We start from the raw sequence: 20,058 nt of genomic DNA, 5'->3' as shown, positions 1-20,058 counted from the left end.
TCGAATCTCCTTCGTCTCGAGGAAACTCCTCAGTTTCATGGTACTTCCATAAATCCATAAAAAATAATATAAAATTAAGGAAAGGAGTGTGGGGCGTGACCATTGGCCAACCGGCCATGTCTTGGTCCCAACCGGCCCCACACCCACAGTTCCTTATTATTTTATTATTATTATTATTATTATTATTTCTCTAATTTCATGAAAAACTCCTTGATTTCATGGTATTTCTCTCAAATTAGGAAAAATTCCTTCAAATCATCAAAAATACCTAAAAAATATTAAAAAATTATGAAAACTCGTGGGACCGGGCCCAAGCTGGCCGGTCATGCCTCCATGGTCCCACACGCCCTTGTTTTCATTATTTTAATATTTTTTACTTCCTTGAACTCATGAAAACTTCTTCAATTCATGGGAACTCCCTAAATTCATCAAATTTCTCAAAATTCATGAATTTTTCATAAAATCATTAAAAAATTAGGAAAACTCGTGGGACCGGGCCCTAGCCGGCCGACCATGCCTTCCACGGTCTCACACGCCCTTGTTTTATTATTTTAATATTTTTTGCTTCCTTGAACTCATGAAAACTCCTTCAATTCATGGAAACTCCTAAAATTCATCAAATTTCTCAAAATTCATGAATTTTTCATAAAATCATCAAAATATTATAAAATTAAGGAAAAGGCACCACGGGACCGTGGTCACGACCGTCCGACCATGCCTTGACCACGGCGGTCCCACGCCTCCTCATTCCTTATTTTATAATTATTTTTCATCATCTCATGGTGTTTTCCTCAGTTTCGCCGAAACCCTAGTTTTGGCATATTTTCTCGAATGGATGCTCAATTGGACGCCAGAAAATATCAAAATTCTCAGGACTGAGACGCGGATGCCTTGGGGACACGAGCACGCTATCTTGAACGACCAAGATTGACTCTTTGGCTCATGGAAGCCAGACTCATCAATTTTCACAGTTTTGACCTAATTTGCACAATTGCTCGTATTAGGTCAAAAAATCTCCCAAACACTTTGGATTTTCATGAAGTGATCGTCAGGCGGTCACGGGACAACCTAGGGCCGGTTTCATGACTCCATGGTCGGTCCCTCGCCTCGTCATAATTAATTAGGTTTTCTCACCTAAGGCTCAGACGAGCATTTTTGAATAATTTTACGACGACCTCATGGTCATAATTTTTAGGGTTTCTGAATCCAAGGATCATCATTCCAGATTCCAACCTTAATAATTTTACGACGGCCTCATGGTCATTAATTTTATTAATTATGCTCGGTTCAACGACCAGTATTCTAATTAATATTTTTGGTACGATGTCAATAATCCATCAGATGAGCAAACAATCAAATATTCAACAATTCATCACATGAGCAACACTTGCTCAGATGATAAATATTTGCTCAAACCAAAGAATATTGGTTCAACAATCAATATTCAACGATCCACCGAATGAGCAATACTTGCTCACTTCATCGTAAGAATTATACCTCTGTCTCATGATATGTTCAATTCATGAGTTTCAGAAAATCATGTTCGACACTCAGCAACTACATGGACTCATCGTCCCATGAAACCACGAAGTCATCAATTGACTAACAAACCACGAGAAGTCAATCGTGTCACTTGAGGGGATATCACTTAGGGTTTTGGTATGGCGGTCTACGACATGTGTGTTCAAACACACGATGGAATGTGAGCAAGTCGTGCAGTCAGTTGAAGGAATTCACGAGGTAGTGGGTGGAAAATCGACCAAGTCTCCACACGTTGAGCAACTGGTTTCAAACACGATCTCCACTTCCCCACTCCTTGATTCCATCAACCGTCACACTTCATGGGATCATGGTGTCTAATATTCCAGCAATATAAATAAGTCTCTGAATCATGATTGAATCAGCATCAACAATATCATCAATCTTACGTCTCATCGACAACACGAGATCATCAACTCATCAATTGAGCAACTACTCTCAATTGAGGAATTTCGATCATTCATAGCTTATCATATTCAGAATTCACACACCCACAATCTTTGTTTACCATTGATTCCACACATTTCCCAGCTTCCCTCCTACAGATCAACCCATCCTCTCTTGTGACCGAATTTATTCTGGAACGGTCATTGTCTTGATTTAGGCCGGAGTACTACAGATTGATCTCTCGAATCTAAAGCACCCCATTTGCAGCGGTGCATCTGTGTGAGGTTTAACATTTCGCTCGGTTCGAGGAGTCTCCTCCGTACGGTCGTCTCTTCAATTCCCTAAAAACCAGCAAATCGTTTTCCCCATCTACAGATTGGCGACCACAGTGGGAGATCATTCTCTCGGTCGCAATCTCGCGATTTCACAAGATGACTGGTCTTAGGTCCGGATTAGTTACAGGTTCTAATACAAATGGTGCTAGCACTAGCAACAACAACAACAACGACATCGAGGATATCCCGGAAACGATTCCTGCCTCTAACACTGACGGTGGTGACGTTACTCCTCCTCACGTCAACGCGGAGGGTCATCCTTTGTTCGGCCGACATCTTGAGGAAGTCAGAGGAAATCCACCACCTACCATTGCTGATCTCATCAAAATGCAAGAGACTCTTGCAAAAAATCAAACCGATATGGCTATAGCACAGAAGGAGCTATTTAATCAACAGAAAGCTCTCACTGATATAAGGAAGACCCAAGGAAAAGGAAAAGAGAAGGAAAAATCCTCAGACGCGGATCCTGAGGTAATTCCGATTCATATAGTAGATGATGATGAAGTACGAAAATCTGCAGACGATCCATCGGCGAAGGAGTCATCAAACTTCATCACTCGGGAGGATTTGGAACGCCTTCTGGAGAACCGTGGAAAAGACAAAACCCCACATGTCCATCGTCACCATCCTCTGTACCCTGCTGCTACGCAAATATTCCTCTTCCAAAAGGTTATACCTATCCAACCTTCACTTTGTATGACGGAACAGGAAATGCTCGGGAACATATTTCTATTGGGCGAACACGAGCACAACCATGTCGTCCGTCTGAAAGAATTTTCAAAGTTTCTGACAGGCAGAGCATACACCTGGTACAACAACATCGCACTGAGAAGTATCACCGATTGGGGAGAGATGATTAATTCTTTCAACAGAAAATACTTCTTCGTGTCAGAGCAAGTCACTCTCTCTGATCTAGGAAGTATGTTTCGAAGGAGCAGCAAACATCTTGATGATTATGTGAAAAGGTTCAGAATTCATGCCTTGAACTGCCACGACCCAAACGTCACATAGCAACAACTTGTAGACTTGTGCGTCAACAAAATGATTCCGGTCTACAGAGCCTTGTTGGAAAACCTCCGGTTCCACACTTTCTCAGAACTTCATGAAGCATCCAAAACGATCAGAGACTACTACACCTGCTTTACTGAGCAAAGTCTACAAGGTCGAGGAACCTCGGAGCAGCCGACGCCTGATCAACAAAAAGTACGATGTCCAACCTTCCATGAACGTTGTTGCTCAAGGAAGAAAAAGGAAATCTTCTTCTCAAACATGCGACATCCAACACCTCTTCCTACAAAAGCATCACGGAAGGATAACCAATCTTGCACAAACCTCGACCTGGCATCAACGAACGGGAAAATGATCGGACAGACTCAAACTTCTCATGAAGGAGTGATCGAGTTACTGGAAGTCTGGGTTCAAGACGGTGCAATCAAACTGTTGCTCATGATAGAGAGCCAACATGAAGAATCCAAGGTACTGTCACCTTCATAGATTTATCAATCAGTCGACAAGTAACTGCAATATTTTGAAGCACGTCACCAAAGAGAAGGTTGATCCACAATATCTTCAACTGAGCACTGGAGGAGTACACAAGAATCCTCTCCCAATCATAACCTTTACAATCTCTGAACAACCTATCAAAGAGGCAGTTCAATCCTTGGTCGAACGTGAATTGCTCTATCTGTTGAAGGTACAAAAGAGAGACATGTTCACAACACTGATGCACATCGTGTCAAGAAGTACATTCCGGAAATACTTCTTGAGCCTCCAGCCACAAACCAAGAGATGTACGTCTGAGGACTGCTTTCCACAATCGAAGAAACAAATTTGGAAGAACGTTGATCGATGCCGGCACCGCCATCAACATCATTCTACTGAAAACCTCAGAGCCGCAGGCATCCATCGACAATAAGCTACTCATGCTCCCATCTCAATCAGATACCTTGAAGGAGCGCTTGGAATACTTATGGATACATCACTCTCAAAGTGAACATAAGTTCAACACTGGACAGAAACCAAGTTTTACATAATCAGGAAGATCCAGGATATGACATGTCCTTCAGACGAGCGTGGATCCATGCTGAAAAGATGGGTACTTACAAAGCGCCTTTGGTTACACGTCTCTCCAACGAAGAAAGTTCTGATCCAGAAGATTTGACGGACATTCCATCATCAGAGTACTTGGAGGAATTTCAAACTTTGACGAGGTTGAAGAAAGAACCTGCCAAAGATGCGTATACATCCATCAAGAGGTTCCGCACTCAGGCAAGTCTCATCCCACGTCTATGTCATTTATTTCCTCATATGCTATCCTAGCATGGGGACTCAATTCTGCTAGCAACTCTGCAAGACGTTATGAATGGTAGCTTCACCACATTAGTATTTTACCAGGTGGTTGAATCTGACGCTCCTCCGAATCAAGCACTGAAACATTCATTACCGAGATGATGTCCAAACATGGCAAAGAACACTTTGGGTGTTTCTTCTACAAGTCCATGTGTTCCAAAAAATCAGAAAGCTCTGATGTCTGCACAAGTGTCGAATCCCACTACTGTAACGAAAGGGATGATGAATCAATGGAAGATACTCCAGGTCCGAGATGATCAAACATTCGATGCTTAAGGAATATACGCTTCAACGCTCAAGCATCTAAGAAGCTATCAAATTGTACTCCCAATCAAAGAGTACAGCTTCAGCACAAATATCTCGACGATGACACATTGATTCAACACCAGCACATCAAAGTGTAAATAAAGGATAAGTCTTCATTATCCCATGATAAGACTCCTGAAGCATATGCAACATCATTCATACATGGATGACACTAACTCCTTCAATATACACTGGGCAACCTGAGGTGATTTCGTGAAACTTCGTCAACAGGTTTTCGCTACATCAAAAGCCCCTGCATGATTGAGGAACTTTCTCTCTTCACCAATCACATCCAGTATGAAAACTCTTGATGCCATCTACCGCAACAATGTCGACTCACTGACAAAGCCAGTTCGTGGTAAAGTTATGCTTTCAAGAGCATTCAGGTTGAACTCTCATTACACCTTCATCTTACGGACCCTCAACTCATCAACTAGTTCGTGAATGTAAAAGGCTCACTGGATGGAGGAGCAAAGATTATATCTATAATCATGGTTCTAGCTTTTTTCGGTCTTTGGAGCAATTCCAACCATGACATCAACATTAAATAATCTCTAAAGGAACACCATCCATGATCTCAGCATCGACAAGGATCTCTGGAGCGTAATCATTCATGGTCTCAGCACCAACAACGGTCTCAGGAGCAACATCCTCAGGGCTTCATCAACCAATCATTCTCTTAAGTGTTACACATGAAGCAGACTTCTCCAAGAACTAATGATTCATATCAAGATGTGTAGACATGATAACATTCTCACATGAAAGTATTCCCAAAGCTGGCACGATTGGTGGGCGGAATCCAAAGTCTCCTCCAAGATGTTCTCATCGCCTATACAAATGAGATACGACATGCTCCGGTCCATGGGTTTACAGAAACGTACAAATGGGTGAGGAATGGGACAATACTTCCTCAACAAAAGATGTTCGTCTATGTTTCTTCTACAACATACCAAAAGGGCGCATCAATCGGACATACGAGCTGAAAGATATGGCCTTTACCGTCAGGTCTACGGAATCTGAAAAATTTGTACGGGATTACAAATTGCAAATGCGCACGGTTTGTTGGATGACCTCTACAACTCCAAATTGAGTGATTCTTTTCTCATGTGATAACTCATCCTCTTAGCTTAGAAAGTTGGGTTGAATCATCGAATTCCGACCTTGTATGAGGTCCCTACATCTTCTAGAGCGTACAACATGCAAGCAACAATTCTTAGACGGGATTCATGACTTCCAAAGTCGATCGGTGTCCACCAGGTCTCTTCACTAAGTCCTTCATCAAGGTACCTCCAACTTCGACCACCTAGGTCTTTACACCAATTTTTCTACCTGGGTCCTCTATCTAGGTCTCACCAGAAGAAGGGAAAACGAAAGGGAGAGACTTAACAAAATACTGGGGACTGACGGTCCACTTGTCAAGACGATCGATTTCACAATCCAAAACCGATCAAAAAATCAAGACCAGAATAAAACCTCACATCTCTCAGAAGTCCAAGGTTCAAGATATCATGGAAAGAAAACTAAAGAAAGTCCGCAAAGTAAGATTTCTGCTTTTCTTCATCCATCTTCTTCAAACACGGCATCACTGGTGGTGAAAGAAGTGTCACCTTCCACCGCTTTCCTTATAGCATCAATCTTTTGACGAAGCCACTTCAAATTGAAGCCAAGTTCTTCAACTTTCTTCAAGTTGTACTCCCAATCAAAGAGTACATCCCGGGTGACAGTATTTCTAGATGTGATGCGGATATCATTTATAACACGCAATATGGCTTCTACTTGCCTCGTCAAGAAATAACTATGCTCCGGATCCTTGGTAACGACGATGTGCCCATACATCTTCCACGGTTTCTCGTACAAGCCTGCATATCCAATGGGAACGCTGAATCCGCCAACTAGTTCATGATACGGGACTGAAGCATCGAACGGAGGTTCAAAAGCAACTCCTGAACTTAGATATTCATGCACCACTATACGTTATCAATTACTGGAGCAGCCTCCAGGGAAACAGTTTCTTCAGTATTCTCTACTGGTGTTTCGTTTTCTTCTATCACTGAAGCAGCAACAATCTGAGTTTCCAAGACTTCAATGCCAACCTTCTCATGACCTTGAAGTTCAGATATGGTTGTCTCTTCATCAATAACTCCAGGGAAGTTTGAGTTATCCTCATTGGTTTCAATATCCTCAACTTCGGTATTTGGCACCTAATACGAAGATTACATGAGGTTAGAGTCATTTAAGCTTGAAACCAAATGAGATCATAAAATACATCATACAAGAAATCCAACATTATCAAGATTAATCATTATACACTCAAGGCACGAGCAAATAGCATGAAAGTCATGAAAATACGTTTTACGGTAACCTCGTCTGAAGAAACTGTACTCTGCCCTGTACTAAAAGACGAACTGAGAGCAATCTACGAGGAATCTGAAGATAGGTTATATATAGTTATCTTCGTATGGATGTCCTCTACAACTTCTCAAACTTTCATGACAATCCGATGAACGAGCAAAGAGATGTGGCTAAAACATGGAGCAACATGCCATCTGAAAAAGTTCTGAAGGTCTCCTGGAAGTTCACTATTTCGCCTTTTTCAGGCCCTAAACATGCTCAAACTTCAAAGAGCTTATGTTCTAAAGCTTGGAAATTTCCTGGTCTTGAAGATACATATGCAAACCGCGAAAATCCGACTTCGGACGAAGATTCTACAACGTTTCTAGTAAAATCTGAAGTCTGAAATTTTCCGGTGACGTATTTCGGAAAAGTTATCCATAAATTCACATGGATTTTCATTCATTCATTCACGAATCATCGATATCATACTTCTTTGAAGAAATTACATGAGATATACTTACTAAGGGAGTCTCTAAATCATTTGAAGGCTCGACGATGCCAGAATCTCCGTTGACAATACCGATATCTCCATTCGGTTCGGGATTTCGGGAATTCTCCATATTCCCATCTCCCAAAGAAGAGTGCTCTTCATCAACATGATTCTTATCTACAATGTTTTCTTCTTGGATTCATCAACAAAAATTATTATTATTTCATTCAAGGAGATGCCGCGATCACCTGCACGAAAGAAATATTTACATCGACTTCTTAATCAGTACTGGATTCCTGAATTGTTCGCCTGGGAACAAGTTGAAGACCGTCAATCGATGGAGAAAAGGTCTGAAAAGAAATAAAAAAACCTTGGTCTCGTGATCCTAATTGCACGGGCAGGAAAAAGTCATGACACAAGGAGCGTTAACAACTCACCAAAGAAGCTGTGGACTGCACGTCATTTGCTAACATCCTGTAGTCCTTACTTCTGGGTGCTCCGCCCCGAAGACTTTCTTCCATTTCCGAGGAGTCTACATTGATCTGAAACCTCACTACATGATCATCCTGTGGTATAGTTGATGAAATAACCAGGAGTACAACTCAGTATGAAGGATCTCGCACCATCACTCAGAGGTCCCAGAAGTACCATTTCTTGAAGTTACACCCGCGGAGATGTCATCCCTGGAAACATCGTCTTTGAAAGTGTCATCATGGGAGTCAGTCATTCTTGCAAAGTGGCTGTGAAAGATGCATAACATTCAGCGCATCATTTATACAAAGCTCAGGATTCAGCAAAACAACGAATCATGGAATAAAGATGCTCACATCAGCGTCTGCAAAAATGAACGAACGAGCGTCTGCGCTAAAACGGACTCCTTTCTTGGGCCCGGTCCGCGAATCCTAAACGACCAAGGTCCCATCGTCCAAACCAGCGGTTCAACACCAATTTATTCTCATCAAAATACGCTCCAATCATGACATTGAAGCCTTCATCAAGTCGTGGTTTGCTCATGCTCTCTAAATCCGGTAACGTCTCAACTTACGACTAAGTTCAATTGCTGGTATTATTATTTATGGCCGGAAAATCACCATTTAATGCTGATTGAGGAACACAGCTTTCCTCAGTAAGCAGGGGACTTAATGTACATGGTGGATTTTCGACAAGGGATAAAATCGTAAACTCATAATTATACGAAGCTCTGATCCAGCAATCAGACGTGAGTATTGAGACACGGGTCTCTCATCGAATTCTCAACGGAGAGTACTTTCTCTCAGAGTACATGTGGATATGTAGTCTCACGACTGGACAACGGCATATCTCATGAATAATGAACACTTTCAGTGATTATTTCTATTTAGTATCACGAGATGGACGGCTCCTAGACAGCTTGCTCTGCTAGTATAAAGCGATAACGTCTTCAGGAACAAACACCGAGTTTACCCTGACTATATAAAGGATATGACTTACCGATAAGCTCATATCGGGATAATTAATGCTCCTAGACAGCTTACTCTGCTAGTATAGAGCCACAAAGTTAATTATTCCTAATTAAGATTAATTCTGCCGTGACATTCACTACTGAATTCCCAGAATAATCTATTATTGCTCCCATTCCATGGTCGAATCCACGACTGGTCCCATGGAATGGCAATAACAATTGCTCCTATTCCATGGTCGAATCCACGACTGGTCTCATGGAATGGCAATAACAATTGTTCTGATTCTATGACCGAATCCACGACTTGATCTCATAGAATAGCAATAACTATATTATCTCATTACTCCGATTTCATGATCGAATCCACAACTGGTCTCATAAATGGTAATAGATAAATCTTAATTACTCTGATTCTATGGTCGAATCTATGATCCCATGGAATGGTAATGCTCACTTTATTATTCTGAATTCATAGTTGAATCCTCAGCTGATCCTATGAATTAATAATAAACATCTTATTACTCAGTTTTGCGAATTATTCTTCACTGAATTCCACAATTAGTAATAAATAATCAACAACCGGGCGTCTGAGCTACCTCTAAGTAATCCCCGATTCAAATGGTGAAAGTGTATTCAATGACGATGCACTAATAGTCACCGTTCGAACGAGTATTTCAAAATACAACGAAACGATGAACCTATGCAAAATAGGGAAGAAAATAATAAATAATTAAAGATATTGACCAAGGTGCTGGGAACACGGACACACGACCTACCGACCGTGTCGTGGTCAGTTCCACGCCAGTTTTATATTTTTAATACATTTTTATTATTTTCCGTGATTTGATGAAAATTCTCTCATCTGATTAAATTTTCCTTCATCTCGAGGAAACTCCTCGGTTTCATGGTACTTCCATAAATCCATAAAAAATAATATAAAATTAAGGAAAGGAGTGTGGGGCGTGACCATTGGCCAACCGGCCATGCCTTGGTCCCAGCCGGCCCCACACCTCACGGTTCCTTATTATTTTATTATTATTATTATTATAATTTCTCTAATTTCATGAAAAACTCCTTGATTTCATGGTATTTTTTGCACAAATCATCATATAATAATAAAATAAAATTATGAAAACTTGTGGGACCGGGCCACTAGCCGGCCGGCCATGCCCTAGCCGGTCACACATGCCCTTTTCTTTATTATTTTTTTATTATTTATCCTATTTTTCCTTGAATTCATCAAATTCCCTGATTTTATGGTATTTCTCTCAAATTAGGAAAAATTCCCTCAAATCATCAAAAATACCTAAAAATATTAAAAAATTATGAAAAACTCTTGGACCGGGGCATAGGCGGCCGGCCAGGCCTCCATGGTCCCACACGCCCGTGTTTTTATTATTTTAATATTTTGCTTCCATGAACTCATGAAAACTGCTTCAATTCATGGAAACTCCCTAAATTCATCAAATTTCTCAAAATTCATGAATTTTTCATAAAATCATCAAAATATTATAAAATTAAGGAAAAGGCACCACGGGACCGTGGTCACGACCGGCCGACCATACCTTGACCACGGCGGTCCCACGCCTCCTCATTCCTTATTTTATAATTATTTTTCATCATCTCATGGTGTTTTCCTCAGTTTCGTTGAAACCCTAATTTTGGCATATTTTCTCGAATGATTGCTCAATTGCACACCAGAAAATATCAAAATTCTCAGTACTGAGACACGGACGCCTTGGGGACACGAGCACGCTATCTTGACCGACTAAGATTGGCTTTTTGGATCACGGAAGCCGGTCCCATCAATTTTCACAGTTTTGACCTAATTTGCACAATTGCTCGTATTAGGTCCAAAACTCTTCCAAACACTTTGGATTTTCATGAACTGATCGTCAGGCGGTCACGTGACAACCCGGGGGCGGTTTCATGACTCCATGGTCGGTCCCTCGCCTCATCATAATTAATTAGGTTTTATCACCTAAGGCTCAGACGAGCATTTTTGAATAACTGATTAAGCCAGCATTTAATCATTCTTCCACCAACAAATCATCAACTCTTTAGGAGTTCTTCGTATTTGCTCACGTGAGCATATGGACACTACATGGTTGATCCACGGTCCCATGTAGTCGCTCCCTTCTTCGTCCCATGGTTAAACTTCTGACGAACCATGAATTGATCATCAATTGATCAAATTAGGGTTTCTGAATCCAAGGATCATCATTCCAGATTCCAACCTTAATAATTTTACGACGACCTCATGGTCATTAATTTTATTAATTATGCTCGGTTCAACGACCAGTATTCTAATTAATATTTTTGGTACACTGCCAATAATCCATCAGATGAGCAACACATGCTCAGACGATCAAATATTCAACAATTCATCACATGAGCAACACTTGCTCAGATGATAAATATTTGCTCAAACCAAGGAATATTGGTTCAACAATCAATATTCAACGATCCACCGAATGAGCAATACTTGCTCACTTCATCGTAAGAATTATACCTCTGTCTCATGACATGTTCAATTCATGAGTTTCAGAACATCATGTTCAACACTCAGCAACTACATGGAATCATCGTCCCATCAAACCACGAAGTCATCAATTGACTAACAAACCACGAGACATCAATCGTTTCACTTGGGGGGATATCACTTAGGGTTTTGGTCTGGCGGTCTACGACATGTGTGTTCAAACACACGATGGAATGTGAGCAAGTCGTGCAGTCAGTTGAAGGAATTCACGAGGTAGTGGGTGGAAAATCGACCAAGTCTCCACACGTTGAGCAACTGGTTTCAAAAACGATCTCCACTTCCCCACTCCTTGATTCCATCAACTGTCACACTTCATGGTATCATGGTGTCTAAAATTCCAGCAATATAAATAAGTCTCTGAATCATGATTGAATCGGCATCAACAATATCATCAATCTCACGTCTCATCGACAACACGAGATCATCAACTCATCAATTGAGCAACTACTCTCAATTGAGCAATTTCAATCATTCAGAGCTTATCATATTCAGAATTCACACACCCACAATCTTTGATTACCATTGATTCCACACATTTCCCAGCTTCGTCCTACAAATCAACCCATCCTCTCTCGTGACCGAATTTACTCTGGAACGGTCATTGTCTTGATTTAGGCCGGAGTACTACAGATTGATCTCTCGAATCTAAATCACCCCCTTTACAGCGATGCATATGTGTGAGGTTTAACATTTCGCTCGGTTCGAGGAGTCTCCTCCGTACGGTCGTCTCCTCAATTCCTTAAAAACCAGCAAATCGTTTTTCCCCATCTACAACTATTAATGCGTATGGACTACAAAAAAGATAAACTTTAGTGGCTCCTATTCCAAAGTCTAATCTTCAACGTTTCCTGAAATCTTCGTCCTTCCAAGTACTCCAATGATCCCAAAGGTTATAAGTTTAGCATCACCGTTGTTGAAGATCCGTAGCTATAACAATGAGAGAAATCGAGATTCTCGATCATCATTATACAGTGACATAGTATTATTATGTAACATCAAAGTCCAATTGCATCACGACTTTAACAATAATACTACGGTGATATGTATCACTCCCGTCCCCTTAGTCAATACTCCATCTCACATAGAAACCACTCCCCCTTACACAATGATCCGAAAACTATATGTATATGTAGTAGAACTACACATTAATTCTCCCCCTTTTTGTCAATAAAATTGGCAAAGGTACAAGAACGGGATCCTAATGAAATTTCCGAGAAGAAACGTTTCATAGACTAAAATAAAAAAATACATAGCAACATAATTTAGATGCAATCATAAAGCCGAAGCTAAATGCATTCATCAAGGAGTTTTAAGATACAAGATAACCCCTATAAAATTCCACAACCGCACACCCCGCAAGATATTACCATTAAACACAACTTCAAAAGAACTCTCCCCCATTTGATGTCATTCCCGAGAGAACAACAAGAGCGACCTTAATTTCGAAAGAAAATAAGGATTTTTAATTGGACACCAAAAAACCATAGGAAAATGATTTTCTATATCCAAAACTCAATCAAATTAATCACAAGTAAACCCATGATTAATTTAATTGGAATACACAATTAAATCAAACCACAAAAGTGATTAATTTAATTGATTGTGCTCAACATAAGTAAACTTACGGAGCTACGACTAAGGTAATCATACAGAGATGACTAACTTAATCGTTCACATACTCAACATAAGGAAAACCTTACGGAATATATGACTACATTAACCAATAGAACATGGTTAGTATAGTCGTCCATATACTCAACACAAGAACTTATGGAATATATGAAAACTCAACTAGACTAATTACAAGAGAACCCATAATTAATCTAATTGGAATACAAACAACCAAACTAATCACGTAGGTAATCAATTTAATTGCATCATCATTTTGCCCACCTGGTTACTTTTAAGTCTAGTATTGATGACCTGAAATTTCTTATTTGTGAGAATTGGAGAACCTTGAACCCTTCTGATATTGTCATCAATAATGTTGATAATGGTGTCAAAGTGCCTGTGATTGCTGACTTTCAACTTCATGGTCTCGCTGCCTTACATTTTTCAAAGAAAACGATGTTCTTTGAGCTGCATGTGGAGTGTCTTTCTACCGGTGCATGTAGCTCCTCTACTTTCAACAACGTCTACAACAATTCAGAATTGATTAGGGAAGCTAGAGATAGTTATAAAACTGATGGCAAAGAAGTTGCTAAACCTCCTCTACTTTCAGCTTATTCGTGGTGGTGTTGATGCTATTCGGTTGGCATGTCAAAAGTATTGTTTGAAGACTGGGTATCGCGTTACAAAAGTGAAGAATGATCGTGAAAGGTTCACAATGAAATGCAGTAAGGTCCCATGCACTTGGATGATACATGCAGTCGCCATTGATTCTACTTGCGATGTTTTTAGGATAAAAAGTATGTTGACAGGCACACTTGTGGAGGTGGTGTCAAGTTGAGATGTCCTAAAGTATCGAAGAAGCTGGTACACAACCTTATTCATGATCGTGCGATGCACAATCCACTTATCAAGCCTCGTAAAATTGAAGATTACATAAAATGTGGGGCTGGTGTTAATATCAAGTATCATCATGCATATCATGGTTTGGAAATGTCACACCGTGAAATTTTTGGCAATGATGTAAAGTCTTACTCCGATCTGGTTTGGTGGGTTAATTCATTGAAAGAAACAAATCCTGGATCTTATGTGTATTTTCAATATAATGACGCAACTCAAACATTTGAAAGGTTATTCATTGCAATAGGCGCTTGTATTGAAGGTTATCAAGTTTGTCGACCAATGATTTTTGTTGATGCAACTTTTCTGACCGAGAGATTTTGAGGTACCCTTATGGCTGCGACTTGTCTGAATGGGAATCAAGGCAAGTGCTCTTTCTTACGTTTTAATTATTATTGTTTACAAGTTATTCATTGCTTTTAATCGTTGGAACTTTTTGAGTATACCATTTATGTACTGCAAATTAACTAGTTTGTTACTATTATACCATTTATGTACTGAAAATTTATTGTGTCTAACACACACAGATTCATATATGTAAGCATAAGACCTTTTTTTTTGTAAACAGTATGGATATTATGTACTGGAAATTCTTAGTCTATTTTTCAGTTTCAACTAGTATAGCGACATAGTTTGTGATAGTATATGATATATGTACTGTTTGTTTTCTGCGGGTTTTTATCCGCTAGCATATGCATTGGTCCCTGGAGAAGATGTTGACAATTGGGATTGGTTTATGCGCAATCTTAAGAACATTGTTGGTGACCGCCCTATCACATTTATGTCTGATCGTCATGAAGGATTGTTGAGGTCTATTCCTGCACATTTTCCGAATTCCCATCATGGCTATTGTTACTACCACTTGAAAGGAAACCTACCAATCAGGACATCAGACGAGAAGTATAAACAAGTTATGACTTGTTTCAAAAAAGCAACTTATGCTCTCACACCAGCAAGATATGAAGAAGCACTTATGGAAATGGAGTTAATAGGAAGGCCTGGGGTTGCTAACTATTGTCGCAATATGCCTAGGGAACATTGGTCCAGCGCGTTCTTCACTGGCTGTAGATTTGGTCAGACTACATCAAGTGTTTCTGAGTCTTTAAATAATTGGATTCGGAAAGACAAGAGGTTGCCTGCCTGGGCCCTCGTTGACATGATCGGGTTTGTGTGTGTGTTTTTTTTTGGGTTTTCTTTGTTTTTTGTTCATTTTTTTTTTGTTCAAAATTTACTACAGGTATTCTTTTTGTTTCGTTCATAGGTTACGCATTATGGAGTTGATGAATGAACATCGCGAATTGAGTGTTTTGATGGACCCTGAGTTGCTCACTCCTACCTACCAGGCGTTACTTAAAGAACATATTCAAATTAGTCGAGTTTGGAATGTTACTCAATCATCTGGTTATGTCTATGAGATTCATTCACCTAGGTTAGCTTTATCCCCTAAAACAAGTTCTACTGCAGTATAGCATACATGTAGCATTGAATCGTATATTTTTTTTCTGTATTTATTTGCAGTGCTGCATATATGTACTGCTTTTAAGTTATTTGTGCTGAAAATATTTTTGCGCATTTGCAGGTCTCACACTGTTGCTCTGCTGAGCAAGACTTGCACCTGCCAAAGATGGCGTGTTTATGGTTTTCCATGCTCTCATGCTGCAACAACTATTTCTTCCGAGGGTGATAGATACGTAGATTATATCCAAGACTATTTTAAAGTTACGAATTTTCAGCAGCTGTATTCAATTATGTAAAATTCGTAATTTTCTACCCCATCCACGAGTTCCACCAGGTAGGCCAAAGGGAAATCGTATCAAGAATGCATGGGAGAAAGCTAGGAAGTCCGTCCGTTGTTCAAACTGCAAGAAGAAAACTCATCACAACAAGGCAACCTGCACTATCGTTCCTTCTTACCCCTGAGTTTTTATATTTTCAGTTCTCCCTGATTAGTTATATTGGTCCCAATGCAGATTCTATTTGTGGATCATTTTAAACACTTTTGTTAGATTTTCTTAGAGTACTGCAATTATGTACTGTTTTTATATCTTTCTAGGACAGGGTACTTTGTGCTCATTTAAGACTCATTAATCAGATAGCATTATCCACTTTCAGTATTATTGGTTTTTCAGGTTGCTTTTTTAGTTAGTTTTAAGAGTGCAGGAGTTATGTACTCTAAGTTTTTATTTACTCTGTAATGAACAACTATCTGGAGTGCAGGAAATGTTACAATATGTCACACCTATGTAACAAAAGGTATGAACATGTTACAACACCTAGTACAATATGTCACACCTATGCACTGCATAAATATTACAGTGAGTATGTACTCTCTATTCTTCGAGGTCATTATGGATGTTCAAGATTTTTTGAGTACAACTATTATGTACTCTGTGTTCTTTGAGTGCAGGAAATGTCATATAAGACACACCAAACACAAAGACCATCTATGAGATTCTTCATTGAATCTCATGATCTATGTTACATAAGACACACCAAACACTTCATACTATGGACTTTTACCATCCAACATGTCAACATTTTTATAAAGCGAAACAACTGTACATAGATTTAAGACAAACACCATAGTTTCGAGAACAGTTGTAATCAAAATAAGTAAGAACAATTAGTAAACTTCGATAGTGTCTAAAACAAACTAGTAAACTTTGATTATGTTCTCTGGGATAACTTCTACCATGCAGTCCTAATTCATATATGTACTGTCAGATACTAGCTTAAAAACCTTTTGGAGCATTAATATTCCAGCTCTTCTCAGGAGAAGATGTTGCTGAGAATATGTCGCGTGCTAAAGAGATCCTCTTCTTCTGCATTTTAATTTTTTAGTTCTTCAGGGTGTCCCAAGCTCATTCGCACTCCATCAACGACTTCCTCCTTTGAAACTTTCTTTATGATGTGCATGATATATATTGCACAATCTGGATAGTCTCCCTGTTGAGGTGTTGGGTAACTGATCATCTTTAATCTGCGTACTAGTGGAAGGCCGCGGCGCCAAATGTTCATTAATTTCTATCAAGCAAATATTCTACCATAAGATTAGCATTATTGAGAAACTGGTCTTTGGATGCGACTTCCTAAGTGTTGTAGTGGTTGAATTCGCTTTTCTCGCACTCATACACAAGAAGCTTCCAATGCACGTTTTGATGTGACATTGGAATAATAATCTTCCTGGTTCCTTCCTCCATTTGATTGATGGGTACAAAGACAACAATGTTTGCTGCTACTTGATGCGATGGGTCACTTAAATAAAACTGAAAAAAGAAAAAAAATAACAATATCAGTATGGTAAATATGTATTGAAAATTATAGTGTAAAACACATATATGAAAGCATAATATTTGTTATAACATTAAAAAATGTTTTATTTTGTTTAGTTTGGGAGATATGCTATTGAAATTCTCAATATCTAAAAGAAAATTAGCATGAAGTCGGATTTTATGTAAAACAGTATGTGAGATATGCACTGCACTTTTCAAAAACATGATGCATGTTGTTTATCAAGATATTGGAAAACATACCCAGCCAGTTGGATCAATGTGCAGTACTGGAATGTACTTTCTCTGTCCATTCACCGCTTGCTCATTATGATATGCTTTTGAAAAAGCGTGGGTCTAACAACACCACCCAATATTTCGCTTAGCAATCTATGTGGACTAACTCCGAAATACTTTGCTAGAGAATCAACTAGACAGTCAGACCCAATCTAGATTAAAAGTATCTCAAGGATTTATTATCTCAATCTCTCGATTTGATCTTTACTCAAGCAAATAGAAATCTGCGAGTCTTTATCAAAGAGAGATAACTTGGAGGGTACCAAAGACCAATGTCCAAGGATCAATCAACTACAATCAACAACCAAAAGTTGGACTAGAGAAGTTGATGATCTTAACGCACAACCTGTATTATTTCTATTATATAAAATATAATGTGGAAAATAAATAACACAGACACCAGAAATTTTGTTAACGAAGAAACCGCAAATGCAGAACCCCGGGACCTAGTCAAGATTTAATACACACTGTATTAAGCCGCTACAAACACTAGAGTACTACAAACTAACTTCAAACTGATCTATAGTTGAACCCCTACCAATCTCTCACTGATACAAGGTACAGTTGTACTCCTACGCCTCTGATCCCAGCAGAACACTGCGTACTTGATTCCCTTAGCTGATCTCACCCACAACTAAGAGTTGCTGCAACCCAAAATCACAGACTTGATAATAAACGAATCTGTTTCACACACAAAAGTCTATCAAAAGGATATATCAGTCTCCCACAGATAAACCCTAGGTTTTGTTCCGTCTTTAGATATAAAATCCAGGTAACATGAACCAATTGATAATTCGGTCTTATATTCTCGAAGAACAACCTAGATTAATAAACCACCTCTCTACAATCCTTCCTGACTACACAAATGGTTTGTCGAGGAATCACAAACAATGAGACGAAGATGTTTATGACTTCTTTATCTTGCCTATCGGAGAACTCTCACGATCTCAAGCCAATCAATCGATTGTACTCGTACGATAGAAGATGCAAGATCAGATCACACAACTACGATAAAAGTAGTATCGGTTTGGCTTCACAATCCCAATGAAGTCTTTAAGTCATTAACGCGATTTTAGAGAAGAAAATCAAGGGTTAATGGAGATCGACTCTAGCGAGCGCACTAGTATCACATAGACGTGTGGGGATAAAGTTTTGCTCTAGCTAGATGTCTCCTATCTACAACCTTTAAAATCAGGGTTTTGCCTTAGGTACAAAGCAAACTCTATCCACCGCTAGATGAAAACCTGATTTAGATTCAAGCCAATATCTCTCAACCGTTAGATAGAAATACATAGATTTTCACACACACTTGGGTACACGTTTACTGGGTTTGAGAAAACCATGCCAAACGAGTACACGTATGTTGGTTCAACATGATAACCCAAAAGGTCAACCATATGAGCATCTCATATTAATCATGTTCTTCTTCATAATAACTAGTTCAATTAACTCAAATGAACTAGTTAAGAGTTGTTCAATTTCTATGAGATCTTATGTAACTACACAAGACACAATTGAAACAAAGATGATTCGATTCGATTAAAATCGGCTCATGAACATTATAGCCACGGTTTGCATAAAACATTCCTTAATAATTAATGTTTCATGTTCAAAGCACCTCTTTAGATCATAACCTCTTAAGCTCACAAACAAGTTCGCGGACTTAAGTTAATCGGTTGAGTTTTCCAAACTCAGCAGAAATTCTCGGGTCAAGAACTTCCGCCAGTTCGCGGACTGGGTTCGCGGACTGAGATCACGGACTTAGCAAACAAACGAGTTTTTGAAATCCCAGCAGAAATTCTCGGTCGAGAACTTCCGTCAGTTCGCGGACTTGGCAAGCCAATTCCACAATCCTACCGATTTATCTTGATCAACAAAGTTCGAAAACTTCGGTTCAAGGAATACATGGTTATATAATCTAAACTCTTATTCCAATCATTGAAACATTCTCAAATGGCGATATTCAGTCGTGAATAACAACAGACCTTTCTCGTCATAGCAATTTCCAAAGTGATTGAAACTTTCATGACTTTCGTCATTAGGTGAAGATAAACCTGATCAAAGCGAAACGCTTTACCAACACATGATTTCGAGTAAAAGATAAGCAATGAATACTCAGCTCGAAATATCAAGTGTATATGATCTAGTCTATATAGCATTTGACTTTTATCTCATAAGAAGTAGGAGAAGAATAGATAGACTTTCAAGTGAGAGATAAGTTCAAGTCTTCACATACCTTTTTGTTGATGAAGTTCCACGGT

General features: G+C 39.3%; 1 protein-coding gene across 1 annotated transcript; it reads left to right on the top strand.

Moving 5' to 3' along the window:
* Nucleotides 1-13,908: 13,908 nt before the first annotated feature.
* Nucleotides 13,909-15,985, top strand: LOC113359417. Its single transcript, XM_026603055.1, has 5 exons — nt 13,909-14,042; nt 14,144-14,493; nt 14,921-15,395; nt 15,493-15,660; nt 15,811-15,985. The coding sequence occupies exons 1-5, from the start codon at nt 13,909-13,911 to the stop codon at nt 15,983-15,985; spliced, it is 1,302 nt and encodes a 433-aa protein (XP_026458840.1).
* The last annotated feature ends 4,073 nt before the right edge of the window (nt 15,986-20,058 follow it).

The sequence above is a fragment of the Papaver somniferum genome, chromosome 3 (genome assembly GCF_003573695.1).
Source record: "Papaver somniferum cultivar HN1 chromosome 3, ASM357369v1, whole genome shotgun sequence".
NCBI lineage: Eukaryota > Viridiplantae > Streptophyta > Magnoliopsida > Ranunculales > Papaveraceae > Papaver > Papaver somniferum.
The sequence above is the reverse complement of the archived record's forward strand: the minus strand, read 5'-3'. Positions and strand labels throughout refer to the sequence as shown.

Bases quoted from the DNA above. Each gene is read 5' to 3' on its own strand.
- LOC113359417 (XM_026603055.1), top strand. From the start codon at position 13,909: ATGGCAAAGAAGTTGCTAAACCTCCTCTACTTTCAGCTTATTCGTGGT. The intron at 15,396-15,492 runs GTTTGTGTGTGT...TTTCGTTCATAG, and splicing joins GCCCTCGTTGACATGATCGG to GTTACGCATTATGGAGTTGA. The intron at 15,661-15,810 runs GTTAGCTTTATC...GCGCATTTGCAG, and splicing joins TATGAGATTCATTCACCTAG to GTCTCACACTGTTGCTCTGC.